This window comes from Oncorhynchus mykiss, chromosome 24 (assembly GCF_013265735.2).
Source record: "Oncorhynchus mykiss isolate Arlee chromosome 24, USDA_OmykA_1.1, whole genome shotgun sequence".
NCBI lineage: Eukaryota > Metazoa > Chordata > Actinopteri > Salmoniformes > Salmonidae > Oncorhynchus > Oncorhynchus mykiss.
In genome coordinates this window covers 7,478,053-7,504,534 of record NC_048588.1, presented here as the reverse complement: position 1 = coordinate 7,504,534, position 26,482 = coordinate 7,478,053, and the positions used below count along the sequence as shown (strand labels likewise).

The 26,482-nt window shown below is 45.3% G+C and overlaps 1 protein-coding gene across 5 annotated transcripts in view; it reads right to left on the bottom strand.

Moving 5' to 3' along the window:
• Positions 1-6,179: 6,179 nt before the first annotated feature.
• LOC110503636 (smoothelin-like protein 2) overlaps positions 6,180-26,482 on the bottom strand; it is a 23,790-nt gene continuing 3,487 nt past the window's right edge. For 4 of the 5 annotated variants that reach the window (XM_021582070.2, XM_021582072.2, XM_021582071.2 and 1 more), the window contains exons 3-10: positions 15,606-15,687; positions 15,248-15,490; positions 10,263-10,325; positions 10,085-10,151; positions 9,798-9,941; positions 9,326-9,449; positions 8,138-8,289; positions 6,180-7,210 (exon numbers count right to left, since the gene is read on the bottom strand). In XM_021582070.2, the coding sequence (XP_021437745.2) occupies positions 7,084-7,210; positions 8,138-8,289; positions 9,326-9,449; positions 9,798-9,941; positions 10,085-10,151; positions 10,263-10,325; positions 15,248-15,490; positions 15,606-15,687 (1,002 nt within the window). In that variant the 3' untranslated portion in view covers positions 6,180-7,083. The remainder of the gene's footprint in view (positions 7,211-8,137; positions 8,290-9,325; positions 9,450-9,797; positions 9,942-10,084; positions 10,152-10,262; positions 10,326-15,247; positions 15,491-15,605; positions 15,688-26,482) is intronic. The other variant, XM_021582073.2, reaches the window with a different exon arrangement.

Here is a 26,482-nt window from a genome sequence, read left to right as displayed (position 1 = left end):
TTAACACATTCACACTATGAAAGGCTTATTTCACTTCTATTCATGCCAGTAGTAGCCTATAATTGGGCTAGAAAAACTCACAGGCAGTGTCTTTGGAGAATACAGTTGTTTATGACTAGTGAAGTTATTATTCCAGCCAGCTCTCTAGCACGGGCCCCCCTGGGTGAATTTTTTGGTTTTTGCCCTAGCACTACAAAGCTGATTCAAATAATCAAAGCTTGATTATGAATTGGTTATTTGAATCAGCTGTGTAGTGCTAGGGCAAAAACCAAAACGTGCCCTCAGGACCGAGTTTGGGAAACCCTGCTCTAGCATCTTGCTTCCAGATGTGGCAGACAGTATTGTCTTCAACTGCCGATCGGCACTTATCTGTTTCGAGAGGAAATAGAGAGCAAGATGGATTTTACAGGCCACAAACAAACAAACCAATTATAGTTACCCTGGGAGCTGTGTAGTACTTAAATCTGTTCCATGACAACACGTATCTCTTTTCATGATTCAAAACCATTTTTACTACGATATCTGACTTTGGCTTGTGTTAGGACTTTTCCCCCACCTATACTGTATCTCTGGACATTTTCCTTTCCTATCGGTTGAAAGATTAAAGGATGTAACTACATCTGGAATACAAAAAAGTATCTCAAAGATCTGAGATTTGACACCCAGATTAAGGGTTTATTGAAAGATTATTTGGTATTAAAGATGATTATGATATTGAGAGATCACTGTCCAGCAGGCCGGGGTGAACTGTCATAGTGCTCTTGTCCTATCTTGACTGTATTACTCACATGTAATACTTCACTGGAGACCTTAAACCCAGCTAGAATTAGAGCTGGTAAGCTGATAGACGCTGAGCTTCAGTTGTAATTTATTTCTTATTATTCATTTTTTCTCTGTCCAACCCATATTATTGGAGAAAAAAAAGTTTTTATTTGGAAAATAATTATTTCTGTCATGGTATCTTGACACAAGAAATCATTTTAATCAGGATATTTTGAAAGATAATACTCCCGGAAACATTAAATGTTGAATCAAATCCGCCTAGAATGAATAACAGACCAAATGGATCTATGAGACCTGATTCTATGTCAGGTCGAATACAAATACCTCCGTAAACAACTATGTAACATTACAGTATGTAATGCATATGGGTCCTCTTGTCCTCCACAGAAAGCTGTTTGTCCATCAAAGACCCCACAAAATAAAACTACGAGAGGGCTATCCTATAGGTCATCCTATCTCTGTAACCATATATTATATTATTTAACTCTTTTAAAAAAGGTCATTTTAAACTTCTAATCAATCATTACTACGGTGAAATAGATCAATATATTCCTCTTTGGATGAATTAAACGATTATTACGATTATTCACAAGCTAATGGAAGACATAAGATTCACACATTTAACAACAAAATAAAAACAAACAAAATTGGTCAATTGGTCACAGATTCTGCCAATGTGGAGAGACAGACAACACACATACAGTGCCTTCAGAAAGCATTCACACCCCTTAATATTTTCCACATGTTGTTGTGTTACAACAACACACAAAATACCCCATAATGTCAAAGTGGATTTATGTTTTTAGAAATTTGCACAAATTCATAAAAAATGAAAAGCTGAAATGGCTTGAGTCATTTAACCCCTTTGTTATGTATGGCAAGCCTCAAGTTCAGGAGTAAAAATGTGCTTAACAGTCACATAATAAGTTGCATGGACTCACTCTGTGTGCAATAATAGTGTTTAACATGATTTTTGAAGGACTACCTCATCTCTGTACCCCACACATACAATTATCTGTAAGGTCCCTCAGTTGAGCAGTGAATTTCAAACACAGATTCAACCACAAAGACCAGGGAGGTTTTCCAATGCCTCGAAAACAAGGGCACCTATTGGTAGATGGGTAAAACAAAAAGCGTCCATTGAATATCACTTTGAGCATGGTGAAGTTATTAATTACACTTTGGATGGTGTATCAATAGACCCAGTCACAACAAAGATACAGGTGTCCTTCCTAACTGAGTTACTGGAGAGGAAAGAAACTGCTCAGGGATTTCACCATGAAGCCAATGGTGACTTTAAAACAGTTACAGAGTTTAATGGCTGTGATAGGAGAAAATTGATAATGGATCAACAACATTGTAGGTACTCTTCAATACTAACCTAAATGACAGTGAAAAGAAGGAAGCCAGTACATAATAAAAATATTTAAAAACATGAATTTGTTTGCAACAAGGCACTAAAGTAAAACTGCAAATAATGTGGCAAAGAAATGTACTTTATGTCCTGAATACAAAGCGTTATGTTTGGGTCAAATCCAACACAACACATCACTCAGTCCCACTCTTCATATTTTGAAGCACGGTGATGGCTTCATCATGTTATGGGTATGCTTGTCATCGGCAAGGACTAGGGAGTTTTGTTTTTGAATTTTTTAAAAACAAAATAGAGTTAAGCACAGGCAAAATCCTGAAGGGAAACCTGGTTCAGTTTACTTTCCAACAGACCCAGGAGACAAATTCACAGGAGAAGGCCAAATGTACACTGAAGTTGCTTATCAAGATGACATTGAATGTTCCTGAGTGGCGTAGTTACAGTTTTGACTTAAATTGTCTTGAAAATATATGGCAAGACTTGAAAATGGCTGTCTAGCATTGATCAACAACCAATTTTACAGAGTTTAAAGATTTTTTAAAAGAATAATGTGCAAATATTGTACCATCCAGGTGTGCACAACTCAGAGACTTACCCAGAAAGACAGCTGTAATACTTGCCAAAGGTGAGTTTACAGTATTTTGACTCAGGGGTGTGAATACTTATGTAAATGTTATATTTCTGTATTTCATTTTCAATAAAATTGCTTAAATGTCTAAAAACATGTTTTCACTTTGTCATTGTGGGGTATCGTGTGTAGATGGATGAGAAAAATAATATTGAATCCATTTTGAATTCAGGCTGAAACACAAAATGTGGAAAAAGTCAAGGGGTGTGAATACTTTCAGCAGGTATAGCAAGCGGTATAGCCTAGTGGTCCCACATCTGTTTGTGTTGTCTTGCCACCTCATGGATAGCACCACCAGAGATAGCACCACCAGAGCTGGGACAACCAGGCTATAGGTAAGCAGGGACAGGACATCAGAACTCCAGGAAGTTGGTGACAATAGCAGCATTATAGATCAGGTCTGAGATGTATCCGATGGAGGTCTGGGGGCCCACCTGAGGATGATGACCCTGTCCTTGAGTCACATCCCAATACACCTGTTGTGGATGGGAGGTGACAACCTGGTCCACTGAGGTTTGATGACTATATCTTTCCTGTGAGACAGCTAGAGTCTGTAGATTAAAGTTCCTATACCCTGAGGTGCCCACACAGGGCTGGTTGAACCCATCCCGGTATGGCCGTGTGGAGTGTGCTTGCCTTCCAATGGGTGCAGTGGTAGTAGCAAGAGATCCCAGGTGAGATCGGCGGTCTTCCTCCCACAGTAGGGATTCTGCCAGGTTTGGGGAGACGGGTGTAGGCTGATGAGAGACAGGGTTGCTGTAGAGACGGATCCAGTCGGAGTAAAACTGCTGACCATCGTCACACTGAATCTGGCCTGGTCGGAACATCTCCCCCATTGTGGTTGGAGTGAAGGAGGGACCAGGGGAGGGAACCACTGGGAGAGGTTGGCATGTTGCACCTCCTCTTCCAGAAGTAGGCTTAGTTGATTTGGTGAGTCTTCCACTCTTGATACTTCTTGCCCGTCTGTTTTGGAACCACACCTATGAACAATGAGTAGAGTCAGGTAAATATGTTGTTCTAGCCTAAATGCATAGATATATACAGAAATTGTCAATAACTAACTTTTAGTTATAATCACTGCACAAACCTGTATCTTGCTTTCAGGTAGATGCGTATGTGCGGCCAAGCGTTCACGGAGAGTGATGTCTGGGTACGGCGTCAGCGCGAAAGCTTGTTCCAACTCAGACAATTGTGCGTGGCTGAAGATGGTTCTTTTGCGCTTCCTCTGGCCCTCTGTACACCCGCTTCTCTCAGGTTCAGGTGATGAAAGTCCATTGTCATTCCTCACGTCTTAACAACAACAAAAACAAAAAATGTGAGAATTGAACATTTTAATTTAAATTTGGCCAAACATATGGTTCATAGATGATTATTTAAGTAGTCCAAAATACCGGTATAGTGTTATAAAATTATTCAAGACAATTAATTAAAAGAAATGTTTGTTTTCGTTTTCTTTTCATCTGCATTCCTGTTCATGTCAATGGATATCTTTCTATATATTATGACTTTGTTTTTGTTTGTTTCTTTGTGCTCTATTTATTTTAGGCAAAATCTAGACAGAATATTGACAATTTAATTAATAAATGCTATTCATAATAAAATAATCTTAAAGGACACTGTAAAAGTCGATAAACAAATATAACTGTCACTATTGTAACATTTTTTTTACGTTGATGGTAAGCTTTTACGCATAGGCCTACAGCTTGAACATTTGAAAACTATTTACATAGCCTACCTTTACACTGACCTTGGTCTCCAAAATGTGCTGTAAAATCCATCTCTTTCTGGTCAGTCAGTCTGTGTGCAGTGAATTCATGATTGATGAAGAGAGACATAATTCTACAGCTCGGTCTGTTGATACGTAAATGATGCGCTCACTGCTGGGTAGCGGTGCCCTCTTATAGCGGGAACTCCCATCTCAATCACAAACCGCCCACGGTCCACTCCAAATTAATCTGGGCACGTTCAGGTGTTATAGGCCTATAGTGGAGCCTAGTGCCCACCTCTCTAATCCTGAATTGCAGATGGTGACGTTGCCACGAATTGACAAGAAACAGATGAAAGCAGCAATGGTGTATAAACCCGCTGTTTCCGCTGTCGCTATTGTCTGACACTCCCTGTGTCAGACTGTCAGATCTCATCCCAGGGCAATCGACTGCAAAGAGGAACCCCGTGGAGGTTAGAGCGCAGGGCAGGCAGACCTTGTTGGACGCACCAAGCAGAGTCAATCTGCATAGGCCTAATGTATTCTACCATGTTCACTGCGAGAGTCATATTTGTTATTTAGTCCTCCATTTGCTGTTAGGATGAACGAAAAGTAAAAGTAAGTAGTTTACTATAGCCTAACTATTGTTTTATACAGGAAAAAGCCTAGCAACTTCAAAGGCTGGTTTCACACTTTCTCTTCCTGTGTATTGAAGTCAATTAGCCTAGTGATCGTTTTCCATTCCCATTAATAGCCGTGCAACTTCTGAGAAAAGCTCTAAATACACCAACGTACACAAATCCTAAAATGTACATTTCTGAACGAAGCTGGAAGGGTTTAGAGGAATACACATTGTACAAAAACCAACTCCAGATCTTCTTTTTTAATGAGCCAATTAGTAATGATTTCAATTGACTTGCCCACCCCATTCCTTTTTTCCCTTTTATGTGAAGGGATCGTGCAAAATAATCAAATCATATTTTGGTCCTCAAATGTGTGCATTTATTGCTAAAGTATTGCTAAAACCTTTAAACACACACACACACATATACATATATATATATATATATATATATATATATATATATATATATATATATATGTGTATATATATATATATATATTAAATAGGGCTGTCAAACAATAAAAACTTTTAATCAAGTTAATTGCAGGATTTGTCGATTAATCAGATTAATCACAAATGCCTAATTTGCTTAATTGGAGCTCTAATTTAAGATTTGTATTCATACAAAAAGCATTACAACCTACTGGGCAAAAAGTGGTTGAACCAACGTTGTTACCAAGTCATTTCAAACCAAAACATCTGTGATGATATTGTGCAAAACTGACTGGATTTGCAAAAAGTCATCAATGTAAGGGCATTTCATATTTTTTTCCACCTAACTTTTAACCTAAATCCAACGAATGGTGAAATGTTTTGTTGAGTTCAATTTGAATTCACGTTAGCTGACAATTTTAAGGTCTTGATTTTGTCCAAAGTAATGGTATTCAAAATCTGGTAAATTGATAAAGCACACTTTCTTTAACCTGTATAGATGATGTCTTTCGGATGTTTTCAGACAAATAATCACGCAAAAAAAAATTTGTGCACTAAAATTACAAAAAGTTAACTCAAGTTAATTAATTAACTGACAGCCCGACTATAAAATTATGACATAAAAAAACAAAGGTGTGTGTGAAACAAGTAACAATTTATTCAGGATTTCTTTGTCTTTTTTTGGTCTATGAAAACAAAATAAAAATCACAACCATAGCAATAACACTATTAACATAGCCCGTTTTACATTTGCACCTAGTGGGCACATATGTGCAGTTAATCTTTGCAGTTCTAGCTCGTTAAATGGCATACCCTTCAACTTTATAGTGAGTGTACTTGGGTTCCTCTGTCCGGCTGATGTAAAGGCACACTTTGGTATAGCTTCTCTATTGTGCTGCAATGCAAGGCCTTTTGTAGACACATTGGGGTCTGAGAAACCACAGTGGGACAATAAAGTCAATGAGGCCTGAACAAATACAACTCTAGAAGGAACCAAATGATGATAACATCGGATGTAGGCTGATCCACAGGGTCAATCCTCTGGATCCTCAGTCCTTTGTCCTTGGTCCAGTGTTATAGGCCTACTGTTCATGTCCTCTTGCAGCTTCTTCAAAAAGGGACTAGGTTTTCTCCCCAGCGAAGAGTTGATTCCGCAACCTGTCCCATTCTCTCAAACAGCAACTGTGCCAATATAAGCCTTAAACATGGTCGGTCACCCCAAAAAAAAGGGGGGGGGGGGGGAAGATCCTTCCCCCCCTCTCTGAAACATAACACAGAACTTTCAGCGAATAACCACCCAGCCACTCATACATAAACAGAGATAACACAGCCTTTTGTATTTGTGAATAGCTGTGAGCACTCAACATGGCAGAGTGAAACATCTCTCAAACTGGAGAAATACATGTAATACTCTGTCCGTTACAGCAGGGGGAAGTGTCGTCTCTCAGTGTGCATTGCTGCTGTCGCTGAAGGCAAGAGAGTGGTGGTGGTGGTGGTGGAGCAGTGATGTTGTCGAGTAGCTGCCAGGTCATCGTTCATCACTCAAACTTGCGCAAGTGGTTGTACATGGACTGGACGTAGGTAAAGACACACATGGGGTCCGGCTTGCGCCCCATCACCATCATGTCATCCACCTCGATGAGCCGGTCACAGCCCGCCTTCTCCCTGAATCAGACAGAGGGCACGGCACAAGTCAGGAGGAGACTAGGACTATCTATGTCATTCCTTAGTTAAAGGGGCTGATCGTTCATTAGCCTGGTCCCAGATCTGTTACAACTGTTTTCCCCAACTCATATTTATGATAATTCGGAGTGGTTGGTAAGACAAGACAAACAGACCTGGGACCAGGCAAATAGATCACATGGAACAATGTTGACTAATTTGTGGTATTGTACAGAAGCTCATGTGTTAGAACTCTCTCTGTATGTGGCTAGAGGCACACATGGTTTTGATCTATACTGTGTCAGTGTTCTGCATGCATCCATGTGTCAGCAGGACTACGAGACGCTGTGCTGCAGCAGCTGTGTTCTCAGTGGGGAGGTCAGGCTGGAGGAATGTGAGAGGAGTGGATGGAAGCAGAGCAGAGGGAAGAGGAGGTTACTGCGGGGACCCGGGGAGGGGAGAGGGTATTCTCTGGCAGCGGCTGCCTCGCTGGCTTAACGTGTGGGCTGGAGACACTATTTACCAAGATGCAACAGCAACATTGTAAGGTCATCTCAGTGCTACAATGTTCCACGTATCAACGCTATTAATGGAATCTGAAGGTGATTCCATTCATGTTATTTCTCCTTGCGTGGTGGCCAGGGACACTGGGACTCTAAATGTATCTACACAGGTAACTTGGGATCGCCTTCATTGCACTGTAGTGTCCATAGCTTTACCAAACCAAGAGGAGAGCGACATTGGATATGCACATGAATAGGCCCGATACATAAAGCGTTGTCCCACTGATATGATCTTACAATGTTCCGACATAATGAAGGATGATGAAGGATGAATCGTTCCAACATGATCCAAGACAGGGGTGTGTGTACAATGCTCAGAAATACAGAACGTATACATAACGCGTATTACAATGTAAAAGTTACGTACTCTGCTGTCCCGAAGGCCAGCTCAAAGTTGTGCTTGCGGTCGGCAGGCGTCAGCACATTGTAGTCAAACTCAGTGGGGAAGAAGGAATGGACCAGGGCACAGAAGGCCATGCCGTCACTCCAACTGGACGAGAAGTTCTGGATGTCTATGTTCTGGGGACGGCGAGACAGAGTTAGGAGTGTGTGGTTGTGTGTGTGTCTGGACTGTAAATGTCTCTGAGTGTGCGTGGTGTATTTGCACATGTGTTTAGCGGGGGGGGGGGGGGGGGGGGGGGGGGGGGATACGGAGGTACCGTAAAAGAGACGTAAGAATAAACCAGACAGACAAAAAAAAAACTAGAAAAATGATTGGCTACCTATTCTAACTTTATGAAATGACCTCTCCCAGGTTTCTCTGTCGGTCCCACTGTCATAATGTGGAAAACAGAGGAGGAATCCTCAATTCCTCTACCTGCGTCTCGCTCAGTTTCTCTCCAATTGGACATGATTTCAGAACTGTGTAATTTCACGGTTTTTGTGTCCTTTAGACTATAAAAACCTCAGTGTGTCGGTGGGAAAATACAACTTGAGCGTCAGTCAGGTCTCTAATTTGAGTGTGAGGAGGAGCTGCCTGCGGGAATCGGCCGGTGCTGTTTGCTCTGCGGGGCCGGCCTTGGCCCGTGACAGCTCTCTGTTTAACCAGAGCCACATGGACAGACTGGCACAGCTGCTGCAGAGTGCATGGCAGAGTGAAGCCAACAGCCCAAGCAATGAGCCGTAACTCAAAAACACACGGATATGCATGTTCACACACACACACACACACACACACACACACACACACACACACTATACTACAATAGTACGCTTAGTTCAGTATGCAGAATAACCATGGCAAGTTGCTTCTCATTAACACGTCAACGCTCCGCTATGTGCTAATGGTTTAACCCATGGAGAAACCAGGAGAGTTATTTTAATGCCCTCTTCAGGAGCTAGCAAAAATGACAAAAGACTACTCCTGTGTAGTTGATCCATTTCAGGTGACCAGATGACAGTTCCATATTCATCATCTTTGTTACTGGCTACTATAGAGGTGTATTCATAACAGGTGGACCTGATCCTAGATCAGCCTCTACTCTGAGTTTGCTTTGTGAATACGGCCCAGGACTCTGTTCCGGTGTGTAGCCGTGTTCTGTCACCACGGTCTCACCTGGTATCCTATGGTTTTGGAGCGGCACCACTCCAGAAGAATCTGCTTGATGCTGCTGGCACTGGACACACCAAAGCTCTGAGAACGCTTCAGCTTGGGCTTGGAGTCCATGGGCTTGGACCTACTGAGAGGAACGGGGACAGGGGTCAACACAATGAGCCAGCAAACATGACAGAGGTCGTGTCCCTATTTTCTCCCGAAGTGTACACTTGCACACTTCCCGTGGTTGAGTGGTGTTTTTCCACCATTGTTAAATGAGAGAGAGAGAGAGAGAGAGAGAGAGAGAGAGAGAGAGAGAGAGAGAGAGAGAGAGAGAATGAGAGTGTGTAGAGAATTGGGACGCAACCGAAGTATGAGTTAAGAATTACCCAGGAGAAAGGAGGGATAATACAAGGGAAAAGGAGAGGACCTATCAGTTTAGGGACGGATGGCATAGAAAGTGAGATGATGGTGGGAGGAGAGAGGGTGGTACCTGCTGGCTTCAGAATCCAGCTTTTCAAAGATGGACCAGCGGGCCTGAGCGCCAATGTTGCGCGGCAATGTCTGTGACCTCACTAGCTCCCGCCTCCGCTCAACTCCCCTCCCAAAGGGCAGGTCCCCGCCCACATCTTCCACCCTGCGGGTCGGAGGACAGAGGAGTGTCACACATCAACTTAGGCCACAATGAGGCCATTCGAAATGGCAAGTCGGTTCTGGCATGTGGGTTAAAGCATGGACTATTTCACTTCTCTAGGACTGAGTAAAGAATAGTTCACTCACCCGTCTGTGTTGTGTTGGATGAGGCCAGAGTAAGTCACTGACTTCGGGGGAGCGGACAAGGACTTTTCTGCAAATGACAAATCAACGAACAGATAAGGACACTGTGGGAATAAAACATTGTGTGAGTGTGGTTAGTTCCAGTTCTAGTAACAGGCCCGAGTTGATAGATCCCTCTTACCTGACAGGCGAGGAGAGCCCAGACCTCGGCTGAGACTGGGGGTCCATGTCTTCATAGAAGACACTAAACAGCAAAAAGACAAAGGGTGTTTCAAAGGATATTATGGCTTACGGAGCAGAAGAAGTCAGAGATCACCAAGCGCAACATAGCTTCTGCGTGTAAATCAGCTAGAAAGATGTGTCGGCATCGAGTAATTGTCTCTGGCCCCCTCCCAGTTAGGGGGAGTGATGAGCTCTACAGCAGAGTCTCACAACTCAATCGCTGGTTGAAAACGGTTTTCTGCCCCTCCCAAAAGATAGAATTTGTAGATAATTGGCCCTCTTTCTGGGACTCGCCCACAAACAGGACCAAGCCTGACCTGCTGAGGAGTGACGGACTCCATCCTAGCTGGAGGGGTGCTCTCATTTTATCTACCAACATAGACAGGGCTCTAACTCCTCTAGCTCCACAATGAAATAGGGTGCAGGCCAGGCAGCAGGCTGTTAGCCAGCCTGCCAGCATAGTGGAGTCTGCCACTAGCACAGTCAGTGTAGTCAGCTCAGCTATCACCATTGAGACCGTGTCTGTGCCTCGACCTAGGTTGGGCAAAACTAAACATGGCGGTGTTCGCCTTAGCAATCTCACTAGGATAAAGACCACCTCCATTCCTGTCATTATTGAAAGAGATCATGATACCTCACATCTCAAAATAGGGCTACTTAATGTTAGATCCCTTACTTCAAAGGCAATTATAGTCAATGAACTAATCACTGATCATAATCTTGATGTGATTGGCCTGACTGAAACATGGCTTAAGCCTGATGAATTTACTGTGTTAAATGAGGCCTCACCTCCTGGCTACACTAGTGACCATATCCCCCGTGCATCCCGCAAAGGCGGAGGTGTTGCTAACATTTACGATAGCAAATTTCAATTTACAAAAAAAAAAATGACGTTTTCGTCTTTTGAGCTTCTAGTCATGAAATCTATGCAGCCTACTCAATCACTTTTTATAGCTACTGTTTACAGGCCTCCTGGGCCATATACAGCGTTCCTCACTGAGTTCCCTGAATTCCTATCGGACCTTGTAGTCATAGCGGATAATATTCTAATCCAGAGACAATTACTCGATGCCGACACATCTTTCTAGCTGATTTACACGCAGAAGCTATGTTGCGCTTGGTGATCTCTGACTTCTTCTGCTCCGTAAGCCATAATATCCTTTGAAACACCCTTTGTCTTTTGGTGACTTTAATATTCACATGGAAAAGTCCACAGACCCACTCCAAAAGGCTTTCGGAGCCATCATCGACTCAGTGGGTTTTGTCCAACATGTCTCTGGACCCACTCACTGTCACAGTCATACGCTGGACCTAGTTTTGTCCCATGGAATAAATGTTGTGGATCTTAATGTTTTTCCTCATAATCCTGGACTATCGGACCACCATTTTATTACGTTTGCAATTGCAACAAATAATCTGCTCAGACCCCAACCAAGGATCATCAAAAGTCGTGCTATAAATTCACAGACAACACAAAGATTCCTTGATGTCCTTCCAGACTCCTTCTGCCTACCCAAGGACGCCAGAGGACAAAAATCAGTTAACCACCTAACTGAGGAACTCAACTTAACCTTGCGCAATACCCTAGATGCAGTTGCACCCCTAAAAACTAAAAACATTTCTCATAAGAAACTAGCTCCCTGGTACACAGAAAATACCCGAGCTCTGAAGCAAGCTTCCAGAAAATTGGAACGGAAATGGCGCCACACCAAACTGGAAGTCTTCCGACTAGCTTGGAAAGACAGTACTGTGCAGTACCGAAGAGCCCTTACTGCTGCTCGATCATCCTATTTTTCTAACTTAATTGAGGAAAATAAGAACAATCCGAAATTCCTTTTTGATACTGTCGCAAAGCTAACTAAAAAGCAGCATTCCCCAAGAGAGGATGACTTTCACTTTAGCAGTGATAAATTCATGAACTTCTTTGAGGAAAAGATTATGATTATTAGAAAGCAAATTACGGACTCTTCCTTAAATCTGCGTATTCCTTCAAAGCTCAGTTGTCCTGAGTCTGCACAACTCTGCCAGGACCTAGGATCAAGAGAGACACTCAAGTGTTTTAGTACTATATCTCTTGACACAATGATGAAAATAATCATGGCCTCTAAACCTTCAAGCTGCATACTGGACCCTATTCCAACTAAACTACTGAAAGAGCTGCTTCCTGTGCTTGGCCCTACTATGTTGAACATAATAAACGGCTCTCTATCCACCGGATGTGTACCAAACTCACTAAAAGTGGCAGTAATAAAGCCTCTCTTGAAAAAGCCAAACCTTGACCCAGAAAATATAAAAAACTATCGGCCTATATCGAATCTTCCATTCCTCTCAAAAATTTTAGAAAAGGCTGTTGCGCAACAACTCACTGCCTTCCTGAAGACAAACAATGTATACGAAATGCTTCAGTCTGGTTTTAGACCCCATCATAGCACTGAGACGGCACTTGTGAAGGTGGTAAATGACATTTTAATGGCATCAGACCGAGGCTCTGCATCTGTCCTCGTGCTCCTAGACCTTAGTGCTGCTTTTGATACCATCGATCACCACATTCTTTTGGAGAGATTGGAAACCCACATTGGTCTACACGGACAAGTTCTGGCCTGGTTTAGATCTTATCTGTCGGAAAGATATCAGTTTGTCTCTGTGAATGGTCTGTCCTCTGACAAATCAACTGTAAATTTCGGTGTTCCTCAAGGTTCCGTTTTAGGACCACTATTGTTTTCACTATATATTTTACCTCTTGGGGATGTTATTCGAAAACATAATGTTAACTTTCACTGCTATGCAGATGACACACAGCTGTACATTTCAATTAAACATGGTGAAGCCCCAAAATTGCCCTTGCTAGAAGAATGTGTTTCAGACATAAGGAAGTGGATGGCTGCAAACTTTCTACTTTTAAACTCGGACAAAACAGAGATGCTTGTTCTAGGTCCCAAGAAACAAAGAGATCTTCTGTTGAATCTGACAATTAATCTTAATGGTTGTACAGTCGTCTCAAATAAAACTGTGAAGGACCTCGGCGTTACTCTGGACCCTGATCTCTCTTTTGAAGAACATATCAAGACCATTTCAAGGACAGCTTTTTTCCATCTACGTAACATTGCAAAAATCAGGAACTTTCTGTCCAAAAATGATGCAGAAAAATTAATCCATGCTTTTGTCACTTCCAGGTTAGACTACTGCAATGCTCTACTTTCCGGCTACCCGGATAAAGCACTAAATAAACTTCAGTTAGTGCTAAATACGGCTGCTAGAATCCTGACTAGAACCAAAAAATTTGATCATATTACTCCAGTGCTAGCCTCTCTACACTGGCTTCCTGTCAAAGCAAGGGCTGATTTCAAGGTTTTACTGCTAACCTACAAAGCATTACATGGGCTTGCTCCTATCTATCTCTCTGATTTGGTCCTGCCGTACATACCTACACGTACGCTACGGTCACAAGACGCAGGCCTCCTAATTGTCCCTAGAATTTTTAAGCAAACAGCTGGAGGCAGGGCTTTCTCCTATAGAGCTCCATTTTTATGGAACGGTCTGCCTACCCATGTCAGAGACGCAAACTCGGTCTCAACCTTTAAGTCTCTACTGAAGACTCATCTCTTCAGTGGGTCATATGATTGAGTGTAGTCTGGCCCAGGAGTGGGAGGGTGAACGGAAAGGCTCTGGAGCAACGAACCACCCTTGCTGTCTCTGCCTGGCCGGTTCCCCTCTTTCCACTGGGATTCTCTGCCTCTAACCCTATTACAGGGGCTGAGTCACTGGCTTTACTGGGGCTCTCTCATGCCGTCCCTGGAGGAGGTGCGTCACCTGAGTGGGTTGAGTCACTGATGTGGTCATCCTGTCTGGGTTGGCGCCCCCCCCCCCCCCCCCCCTTAAGTTGTGCCGTGGCGGAGGTCTTTGTGGGCTATACTCAGCCTTGTCTCAGGATGGTAAGTTGGTGGTTGAAGATATCCCTCTAGTGGTGTGGGGGCTGTGCTTTGGCAAAGTGGGTGGGGTTATATCCTTCCTGTTTGGCCCTGTCCGGGGGTGTCCTCGGAGTGGGCCACAGTGTCTCCTGACCCCTCCTGTCTCAGCCTCCAGTATTTATGCTGCAGTAGTTTATGTGTCGGGGGGCTAGGGTCAGTTTGTTATATCTGGAGTACTTCTCCTGTCCTATTCGGTGTCCTGTGTGAATCTAAGTGTGCGTTCTCTAATTCTCTCCTTCTCTCTTTCTCTCTCTCGGAGGACCTGAGCCCTAGGACCATGCCCCAGGACTACCTGACATGATGACTCCTTGCTGTCCCCAGTCCACCTGGCTGTGCTGCTGCTCCAGTTTCAACTGTTCTGCCTTATTATTATTCGACCATGCTGATCATTTATGAACATTTGAACATCTTGGCCATGTTCTGTTATAATCTCCACCCGGCACAGCCAGAAGAGGACTGGCCATCCCACATATGCTCTCTCTAATTCTCTCTTTCTTTCTCTCTCTCGGAGGACCTGAGCCCTAGGACCATGCCCCAGGAATACCTGACATGATGACTCCTTGCTGTCCCCAGTCCACCTGACTGTGCTGCTGCTCCAGTTTCAACTATTCTGCCTTATTATTATTCGACCATGCTGGTCATTTATGAACATTTGAACATCTTGACCATGTTTTGTTATAATCTCCACCCGGCACAGCCAGAAGAGGACTGGCCACCCCACATAGCCTGGTTCCTCTCTAGGTTTCTTCCTAGGTTTTGGCCTTTCTAGGGAGTTTTTCCTAGCCACCGTGCTTCTTCACCTGCATTGCTTGCTGTTTGGGGTTTTAGGCTGGGTTTCTGTACAGCACTTTGAGATATCAGCTGATGTACGAAGGGCTATATAAAATAAATTTGATTGATTGATTGATTGATTTGAGAAGAACCATAGAACCATATGGAAGTCAAGAGCTTTTAGCTGATGTCTGGTGCCTCTTACCTGGTTGAATGGGGGATTCTGGGATGGTTTGAGGCTGGTTGTTGTCAGTAGGCTCTGATACAGGCGAGGGCTGAGAACGTACGGGACTGGTGGGAGATTCGCTCTTCATAACTGAGGGGTCAGCCATTTTGGTTGTGGCGGTGATAGGTAGGTGGGGCATCCGCATGGCAACAGGGGCCGTGCTTTCATACGGGACGTTGTTATTGGCTGGCGAGCTTTTTCCATGTGACACAGTCGAGTTTTCTGATTGGACAAGCATTGAGAAAATACAGTACATCCCCTCATACAGTACATGGGATGGTGAGTATGGCTGTATTTCTACTGTAGCTGAGATGGTAGAGAATAGAACAGTCATTACCTGGGGTAGTAGAGTGTCCATTCTCCAGTGCAGGGGATACAGGGGCTGGATCCACCTCTATTGGCTCCTCACGTTCAATACTCTACAGGACACAGAGATAGATTCACATGAACACCCCACCCCAGACTACTCAGGTGTCACAGTATCTTCTATTTTGATGACAGGCCCTTTAAAACACGTGAACAACTTTTGGATGCCAAAATAAGCATGTTATCCGATACATGGTCAGATCAAGTAATTTCAGAGTGCTGACATGTTTCAAGTTCCCATTCATGGCATCCATGGCCAAGGAACATTCTTGTTCCATTTTTATCTCGTTAAATCCCCCCCCCCCTCCCCCTCCCCCCCCACAACGTTACTACCGCACCACATCTACTACTTTCATTAGTACGTGACTGGGGCTCAGTACACTGTGTGCCTGACTAACCAGCCAATCCACAGAGGAGCCTTTCAGGAAGACAACCAGGAAGTGACTGAGGGCTGTGTGATTTGTCTGTGGAGGATGTGTAATGTTTCTGACTTGCTCTTTCTTGCTCTCACACATGCATGTCTGCACATGCGCACACACACATACAATACAAGTTATTGTATACAGTTATTATCAAAGAAAGGGTACATTCCTCCCAGTGAAAATAAAGTCAGTAATTGAGCTGTAGGAGAGAAAGGAGCCAGGTGACCTCAGCAGAGAGGAATGCTGCTGCTGCTGGGTTGTGTGTGTGTGTGAGAGTGAGAGTGAGAGTGTGAGAGAGAGAGAGACTGCATTAAGAAGGGCTGAAGGGAGCTGGGAACAGCTGACTGTCCCACTGGGAGAAGGTGATGGGGGGGAGACAAATTTCCCCCAGTCAACCATGGAAGCCCCTGAGCCCTGATCAACCCTGATGCTCTGGCTGAAACCCAAGCTCCTCCTGTCTTGGTGTGTCCCAGCCCTGGAAACGTTCTGTACTAAGCCACGCTTCTCCTCCTGTCTGAATGGGCCACCAGACATGTGTGTGTGAGACTGTGGTGCTCTGGGCCTGAAGATAAAAGTAGGCAAATCTTTTAGGATAGTAGCGATCAAACGTAGAGGGTACCCTCGGTTTGATCTGATCTCGGACCAAAGTTAATGTCAAATAGTAGGAAATCTATATTTAAGAGGATGTCAAGGGACACCCCACAGAGCAACACACGCACACCAATTCGCCACACAACACAGGCAGGAGCACACAACTGCCCCTCTCTCCGCCACACTGGAACAACAAATCCGGTCCCTGGGAGTGCGTCATTGAATTATCAGTGGGGAACTATAAAACATTTGGAGGAAATCGTGAAATTATGTAGGGAATGTGGAAAAGCCCTCAGACTCACGAGAGAAAAAAGGGCGGGGGGGGTCAGTCTTAGCCTGCAGGGCTGGATCAAAGATGAAACCCCCTGTCCTGTGTGTTCAGTTACTCAGTCTCTATGTCCTTATTGTCTTAGAAGCAGAGCTAGTGGGCACACTGGATCAACAATGTAGCCTTTCTAGGAGCCTCCACTCTCTCTTCTCCCTGCGGAGGCACACCTGACCTGAGAGTGGATAACTACATTAGAATCTCCCCATTCAGCAGGACTGTAACCCCACTCCTAAACGCCCCCCCCCCCCCCTCCCCTCCCCTCCCTATCCCTCTCCCTCTCTCCGACCTGGTTCAGCAGCGTACGGACAAAAAGCATCATGGCTAGTAGAGTGGGACAGTGGGTTCTCCCAGGCACATGGCGCATTCATGTGGGTGTAAATATCACAGCTGTCCCATGTCCTTCCTGGCAACATGCCATAGAAATGTTGATGTGCAAACACAAGACAATCTAAGTGTATTGTTATATTGCGAGTCTTGCAGTTTCAATGAGGGGTGCGGAATGGACCATGAAGACAATTGGGGGCATGTGGGGGGCACACACACACACACACACACACACACACACACACACACACACACACACACACACACACACACACACACACACACACACACACACACACACACACACACACACACACACCAGAGCTGTTCAGAGCAAGCAGACAGTACAGTTATAGTGGGCCTCTCATCACAGGTCTATAAAAGGGGTCTTTGCTCTGTAATTTCCTTGTAGAACAGGGAAGTCCTCACGGAGGGAGAGACACACAAAACCACCTGTTCTTTCAAAAGACCCACAAAGCCTGCAATTTAACAGGGAGACCCTGGTCGGCGCCGTGGTTCTACAGAAACGAGAGGGGCCCTTTGAACACTTTCTTTACATCACCTGACTACAGGGGCCCCTGCCTTATCTGATGGGTGTTAGTGGGAGCGAGGCTGTTAGGCCGAGCACACACACACACACACACACACACACACACACCCTTGTATTAAACTAACTGGGCACGCATACCCTTCTCAAGGGCTTCAGCGAGCCTCCCACCTCTAATCCCCCTTTTAACCTGCTTCAGGATCTCTCCTCTTTCACTGGGATTTTCCAGGGTTTCAGTCACAAGGCAGGGTCCATAAAACACTGTCAAAGGTTTAGAATAGATATACCCCAATGTCACTGGCGTACAGATAAGATAACCTTATGTTCCGGTCAGGGGCTGGATGTCCCGGAAGACCATGTACCGTTGAGAGTGTGACGCATGCGGCAATGTACGATTGTGCGTGCGTGCCGCATAAAGACATGTAGGATGTGTGTGTGTGTGTGATGCGGACGGTCATGTAAGATTGAGAGAGCGTAAGGGGAGGGAAGGGAGATGGGACCGACTCCCCAGGACAGCAGTTGGCACCCAATAACTTCGACATCTCCAAGATCCAAGAGGTTTAGTAGTCCGCTCTCGGGTTACAAGGCACCAGCTGTGCAAGACATCGGTGTCCCAGCCTCCCGACACCAAAACAAATCGATAAAACCTGGTGACATGACATGACTGTCTGATGATTCAATCAGCTAAGTTAAGAGGTGCGAGGACACATGCTCCGATCTGACGCTCACCAAAAACAGCACACCCTCTCTAGTCCGTACAGAATGGCTGCATGAAAAGTGTTGAGTCAAACCAGTGCAAACAAATCTAATACAAACACTAATTCCTACTATACTTTTGCTGTTGTTGTCTGTCTGAAAATGTAAAAATATAATATATACATATATAATAAATAATAATAACAAAACAAAGACTATTTCCCTCTCTCTCTCGCCAAGTCCTCCCTCTCTCTCTCCCTCCCTCCCTCTCTCCGAGTCCTCCCTCTCTCCCTCCCTCCGAGTCCTCCCTCTCTCTCCCTCCGAGTCCTCCCTCTCTCTCCCTCCGAGTCCTCCCTCCCTCTCCCTCCGAGTCCTCCCTCCCTCTCTCTCTCTCCGAGTCCTCCCTCTCTCCGAGTCCTCCCTCTCTCTCCCTCTCTCCGAATCCTACCTCCTTCTCCCTCCCTCCTTCTTTCCGAGTCCTCCCTTTCCCTCCCTCCCTCCGAGTCCTCCCTCCCGCTGAGTCCTCCCTCCCTCCGAGTCCTCCCTCCCTCCGAGTCCTCCCTCCCTCCGAGTCCTCCCTCCCTCTGCCTCAGAGTCCTCCCTCCCCCTCTCCGAGTCCTCCCTCCCTCTCTCCGAGTACTCCCTCTCTCTTCTAGTCCTCCCCGTCCCTCCCTCGCTCCCTCCCTCCGAGTCCTTCCTCTTTCTCCCTCCCTCTCCCCACGGGACCCACGGCCAACAATGAATGTAGAGGGCGGTGGAACCTGTAACCACGGCGATGGGAAATACAGGGCATTGTCTGGAAGTAATTAGGAGAGCCAGGGGCAGCCTGGGAGGGGAGCGGCCGGCCGGCCAAGCCAGCCCAGCTCGCATGCCTCTCTCAAGCCCCCTGATCTCTCTCTCTCTCTCTCTCTCTCTAGGAAGTGCAGCTCAGTTCCACCTCATTTTGTGGGCAGTGTACACATAGCTTGTCTTCTCTTGAGAGCCAGGTCTGCCAACGGCGGCCTTTCTCAATAGCAAGGCTATGCTCTCAGTTTGTACATAGTCAAAGCTTTCCTTAAGTTTGGGTCAGTCACAGTGGTCAGGTATTCTGCCACTGTGTACTCTCTGTTTAGAGCCAAATACCATTCTAGTTTGCTCAGTTCTTTTATTAATTCTTTCCAATGTGTCAAGTAATTATCTTTTTGTTTTCTCATGATTTGGTTGGGTCTAATGGTGTTGCTGTGTGGGGTCTGTTTGTGAACAGAGCCCCAGGACCAGCTTGCTTAGGGGACTCTTCTCCAGGTTCATCTCTCTGTAGGTGATGGCTTTGTTATGGAAGGTTTGGGAATCGCTTCCTTTTATGTGGTTGTAGAATTTAACATCTCTTTTCTGGATTTTGATCATTAACAGGTATCGGCGTTGGTGTTTTACATTTTTGCAGAATTCTGCATGCAGTTTTGTTTGTCCCATTTTGGGAATTCTTGGTTGGTGAGCGGACCCCAGACCTCACAACCATAAAGGGCAATGGGTTCTATAACTGATTCAAGTATTTTTTAGCCAGATCTAATTGGTATGTCAAATGTTATGTTCCTTTTGATGGCATAGAAGGACCTTCTTGCCTTGTCTCTCAGATCGTTCACAGCTTTGTGGAAGTTACCTGTGGTGCTGATGTTTAGGCCGAGGTATGTATAGTTTGTGTGCTCTAGGGCAACGGTGTCTAGATGGAATTTGTATTTGTGGTCCTAGCAACTGGACCTTTTTTTGAACACCATTATTTTTGTATTACTGAGATTTACTGTCAGGGCCCAAGTTTTGACAGTGCAGAAGATCTAGGTGCTGCTCTAGGCCCTCCTTGGTTGGGGACAGAAGCACCAGATCATCAGCAAACAGTAGACATTTGACTTCAGATTCTAGTAGGCTGAGGCCGAGTGCTGCAGACTGTTCTAGTGCCCTCGCCAATTCGTTGCTATATACAGTGGGGCAAAAAAAGTATTTGGTCAGCCACCAATTGTGCTAGTTCTCCCACTTAAAAAGATGAGGCCTGTATTTTTCATCATAGGTACACTTCAACTATGACAGACAAAATGAGAAAAAAAATCCTGAAAATCACATTGACGGATTATTTTTTACTTTTTTAATTTTACCTATTTTTTCTCCCCAATTTCGTGGTATCCAATTGTTGTAGTAGCTACTATCTTGTCTCATTGCTACAACTCCCGTACGGTCTCTCCCGAAGGCTGAATGTCATGCGTCCTCCGATACACAACCCAACCAGCCGTACTGCTTCTTAACACAGCGCGCATCCAACCCGGAAGCCAGCCGCACCAATGTGTCGGAGGCTACACCGTGCACCTGGCCACCTTGGCTAGCGCGCACTGCGCCCGGCCCGCCACAGGAGTCGTTGGTGCGCGATGAGACAAGGAGATCCCTACCGACCAATCCCTCCCTAACCCGGACGACGCCAGGCCAATTGTGCGTCGCCCCACGGACCTCCAGGTCGCGGCCGGTTACGACAGAGCTTGGGCGCGAACCCAGTACAGCGCCCTTAACCACTGCGCCACCCGGGAGGCCTATTGACGGATTTTTTATGAATTTATTTGCAAATTATGGTGGAAAATAAGTATTTGGTCAATAACAAAAGTTTATCTCAATACTTTGTTATATACCCTTTGTTGGCAATGACAGAGGTCAAACGTTTTCTGTAAGTCTTCACAAGGTTTTCACACACCGTTGCTGGTATTTTGTCCCATTCCTCCATGCAGATCTCCTCTAGAGCAGTGATGTTTTGGGGCTGTTGCTGGGCAACACGGACTTTCAATTCCCTCCAAAGATTTTCTATGGGGCTGAGATCTGGAGACTGGCTAGGCCACTCCAGGACCTTGAAATGCTTCTTAAGAAGCCACTCCTTCGTTGCCCGGGCGGTGTGTTTGGGATCATTGTCATGCTGAAAGACCCAGCCACGTTTCATCTTCAATGCCCTTGCTGATGGAAGGATGTTTTCACTCAAAATCTCACGATACATGGCCCCATTCATTCTTTCCTTTACACAGATCAGTCGTCCTGGTCCCTTTGCAGAAAAACAGCCCCAAAGCATGATGTTTCCACCCCCATGCTTCACAGTAGGTATGGTGTTCTTTGGATCCAACTCAGCATTCTTTGTCCTCCAAACACGACGAGTTGAGTTTTCACCAAAAAGTTATATTTTGGTTTCATCTGGTCATATGATATTCTCCCAATCTTCTTCTGGATCATCCAAATGCTCTCTAGCAAACTTCAGATGGGCCTGGACATGTACTGGCTTAAGCAGGGGGACACATCTGGCACTGCAGGATTTGAGTCCCTGGCGGCGTAGTGTGTCACTGATGGTAGGCTTTGTAACTTTGGTCCCAGCTCTCTGCAGGTCATTCACTAGGTCCCCCCGTGTGGTTCTGGGATTTTTGCTCACCGTTCTTGTGATCATTTTGACCCCACAGGGTGAGATCTTGCGTGGAGCCCCAGATCGAGGGAGATTATCAGTGGTCTTGTATGTCTTCCATTTCCTAATAATTGCTTCCACAGTTGATTTCTTCAAACCAAGCTGCTTACCTATTGCAGATTCAGTCTTCCCAGCCTGGTGCAGGTCTACAATTCTGTTTCTGGTGTCCTTTGACAGCTCTTTGGTCTTGGCCATAGTGGAGTTTGGAGTGTAACTGTTTGAGGTTGTGGACAGGTGTCTTTTATACTGATAACAAGTTCAAACAGGTGCCATTAATACAGGTAACGAGTGGAGGACAGAGGAGCCTCTTAAAGAAGAAGTTACAGGTCTGTGAGAGACAGAAATCTTGCTTGTTTGTAGGTGACCAAATACTTATTTTCCACCATCATTTGCAAATAAATTCATTAAAAATCCTACAATGTGATTTTCTGGATTTTCTGGATAGTTGAAGTGTAGCTGAGGGGAGGATGGCTCATAATAATGGCTGGAATGGAGCGAATGGAATGGCATCAAACACATGGAAACCATGGAAACCACGTGTTTGATACCATTCCACTCCAGCCATTACCACGGGCCCGTCCTCCCCAATTAAGGTGCCACCAACCTCCTGCGATTGTCCACAGATCTTCATCAGGAGAACAACAAGCAGCAAATCGATGTGAGGAGTGTGAGATGTGAGATGGAGAGGAATGGTATCAAATACATGAAACACATGGTTACCATGTGTTTGATGCCATTCCATTATTATGAGCCTTCCTCCCCTCAGCAGTCTTCACTGCTGTGTGCATAGGTGCACATCGTGAGCCAACCATCACAAACAGTAATTTGGTTTGGAGCAGGATGAATGCTCCCCCCCCCCCCCCATTCATACAATCTATCCATCAGACTATACTAGACTGTGACGAACACACGCACCTAAACCAAGCAGTCCATTAGTAAATGCATGTTTGACCAGCAGTGCAGAAGACGAGGGTCCTGTATTGTAAGGAGCGGAGAGAGTATATGATGGTGGTGTATTGCGTGTGTGTGTGTGTGTGTGTGTGTGTGTGTGTGTGTGTAGCAGTGACAGGGAGCGTTGGCTTTCAGCTGATTTGAGGCATTTTGATAATACAACCTGTGCTCTGCTCCTCTTTAGAAGTCCTCTCCATGTGTGCTGTATAATAGTATGTGTGTGTTTAGTGTATGCAATGGGATCCTACCGTTGGAGGTGTGTTGAGGGCAGGACGCTGTGGGGGTTGTTTGTACAGTACGTGCGCGGTGTGTGTCTGTGTTTGCTCATGGTGACAGCGTGAGCGTGCTCTGATGGAGTTTCTACTGATGAAGTCTCACCCCCCCCCCCCTGTCGGTTCACATGCCCTGAAGACGCCTCAGTCTGAGAGAAGACACCCACATGCATGTAACCAGGCACGCACACACACACACACACAGCCCAGCACAGCCCAGCCCAGCACAGCCCAGCCCAGCACAGCCTAGCACAGCCCAGCACAGCGAGGACCTAAGGATTCACACTGTGGTCCTGTGTTATGTAGTTACGTTAACTGTCAAAGATAACATTGTGACCTGGGCGGAATTTATCCAGATCATCTTCTATTAGGGAACAGGAGCTCTCTCCTCAAAGGGAGTACACTGAGGAATGTAGCGAATGTGAGGTTGGAGGTGTGCAGGTGTGGTCTGTCTGTGAAAGCATGCCTGTGTCTGAGTACTTGAGTGAATTCTGATGCATGCTGCAAGTGGAGCAGAGGTGAAGAGGTCTGTGAGAGAAGGGGAGGAAGGGAGGAGGGAATGGGGGAGTGTTGGAGGGGGCACTGACTCATTCCTGAAGCCTAGAGTGTGGAGTCTGGGGGTGGCTGGGTCCTGGGTGACCCTCTCCTCTAAATCCCCTCCTCGGTCAATGTACTTCAAATGAGGCAGAATGTCGACACAATAGCCCTTTCAGACAGCAGCTATGGTGGAGTAATTGGCGACAGGCAGCATTGTGTGACTCCTCAGCAGAGACCGGACAGACTGACTGACGTAGGTGGCCGTGGAGGATGACCAGGAGGAGGAGGATTCCTGTCTAGTATTGTCAGAGCAGCAGCCTTGACCAGCACAGTGGTAGAGGCTCATGGTTTCTCTATTGAGAGGAATATCAAATGATCCCAGTGAAACCCACTGCCTGTCCTCCTCAGACTCTGGGGGAGCTGGTGTGTGCTCAAAGGGACTGAGGGGAACTTCTGATGAACTGTGTTCAGCCACGTAAGACTGCATAAAAACACACGCACACAGAGACAGAGAGAGCCTCATATCTATGCATTATAGTGTCAGGTGTCCAAGGCACAGGGGGAGATGTACTGTAACCAATCCTATAGTGAAAGTGCAGGCCCGCACACATCCCAGTTGGCTGTGCTCTCTCAGTGGGGCAACGCTTAACTCCAGGGCTGCAAAACCATCTTCAGATGTGCCTGGAGGTCCCCAGCGCAATCGACTCCCTCCCTCAGACCTGCTGAAACAGCCCCATCGGACTTTACGAAGTCAACATACTGTACAGTCTTTCTCTACTCTCATTGGCTGTGTCTAGACTTGACAGTTCATGCAGCTTTTGTATTCTGATCAATGGAGTTCTGGTCATGGAATTCAGAACACATCTACACCTACATTTAAATGTGTCTACTGTGTCCACATTGTGTCCGGATTCCCTTTTCCCACACTATATTCAAATGCAGTTTGCATCCTGCAAATGGCGGAACAGGCTAAATCTGATTACACAACAACAACTGGATGGCAGTAGCCAACTACTGAAGCTAACTTGCCAGCTAACCTCAAGCTAGCCAGCATGCTAACTAGCAAAGCTAAAGAGATGGCAAACACGTTAGCATAACTCTAGCAAACAAAAAAAAAAAATTTATGGGGTCAGCAAACACGTTCCTCACATGCTAGGAACGTATTTCCTCCAACGCTTAATGAAAAAGTGTCCTCTTTTCTGGAGACTTGTGGTTGGAGACTTGTATGCACTTTCAGTAGCCTGATTGCGTCCAGACCGAGGAGAAATCCTGCACACAATGCTTCCCTGACCACCTCCTGAGGTGGTTAGGGAGACCTAAAGCAACTTTTCTCCGCCTAGACCGGTCTTTTCAATGCAATCTTCGTACTCTGATAGCAGAAGTCGCATGTAAGTGTCAAGTGTAGACATGGACATTAAGGCTGAAAGGTGATGGGGCTGTAGGGGAAATCTGAACAGGATAGTGTTTCCCTGTTGAGTTCCAGGTGCATGTAAATATTCACTAGAATGAATTAATTGGATCAATAGATGAGGAACTCACATTAGTTTTCTACAGTGTTATGATCCAGTCTCTGTCTGGTTGTTTGGAAATTTGAAGAAAAAGGTTTTGGCCACAAAAAGGGGGATCTCCAACAATCTGTTATGAGAAACAAAGAACCTCTGTTTCATACTAACCGACATATTTACATCAGATAAGAATCCTCCGATGCTTTACAACAAGCTTTGTTAAGATGAGGTGCATGACATCAGTCATTTGCATACACGCTGTGTACTTGTGTGTGTTTGTTGCGTGGGTGAGCAGTCACAGTTAACAGTCAACATCCGTGCCAGACAGTCAAGGGTTAGTTTGCAGAAAGCAGCTGTGAGTTTACAACCAAGACACAACAAAGAACCTCAGAGCCGAGAGGAAAGATTTGGAATCAAATGAAAGAGAAAATCTGAATATTGACCTTATAAAAGGGTGAATGTTACTGTTGTAGTTTCCAAAGCAGCATAGCCTTAGGGCCTTGTGTTGGGATACAGTCAAGAGAAACCTCAGACTTTTCAAACAGACACTACTGTGGTTTACAATACACCAAGGACTAAGATGGTAACTTTCCCAGACTTATCACTGAGTTCCCACCCAAACCTCATCAACAAGTGTCAAACTGTACTGGACGTTAGAACTGACCAACTACGAGAGCGTTAGCTTTTCATCAACTGTAACAAAGTACACGTGTTTTGTCTTTCAATCCCTCAAATGTCCCAATGAATGTCTGGATACGTGTAAGTGAGAAACAATGTACTGTGTTTATTGTTGCTCGTAAAACTGAAGGACACGATGGAGTCCATTCAAAAAGGTTGCGCAAGATCAACAAAGAGAATAGCGGGAGAAGATTCTCGAGCGACATGTTGTCAGCAGCATGATAGCAGCATATGAGCGCAAAATAACCATTCATCACAGAGAGAGCGAGAGAGAGAGAGAGAGAGTGTGAGAGAGAGAGAAAGGGAAAGAGAGATTCTTCCGATGATCTATCACTCCCAGGAAAGAGAAGATCTAACGCTACAAGAACAGCTTCTTTCTCAGACTGCAGAGGCTGGACGGACATTAAAATAAGCAATTACTTCTACCAAAAATGTTCAGCGATGGGAAATGATCCTGATTGCTTTCATCTGGTATCTACTCCGCTTGCGTGTTTAAATATTAAGTTGAATATGACCCGAGTTTCCCCACTGCTGTCAAAGCTC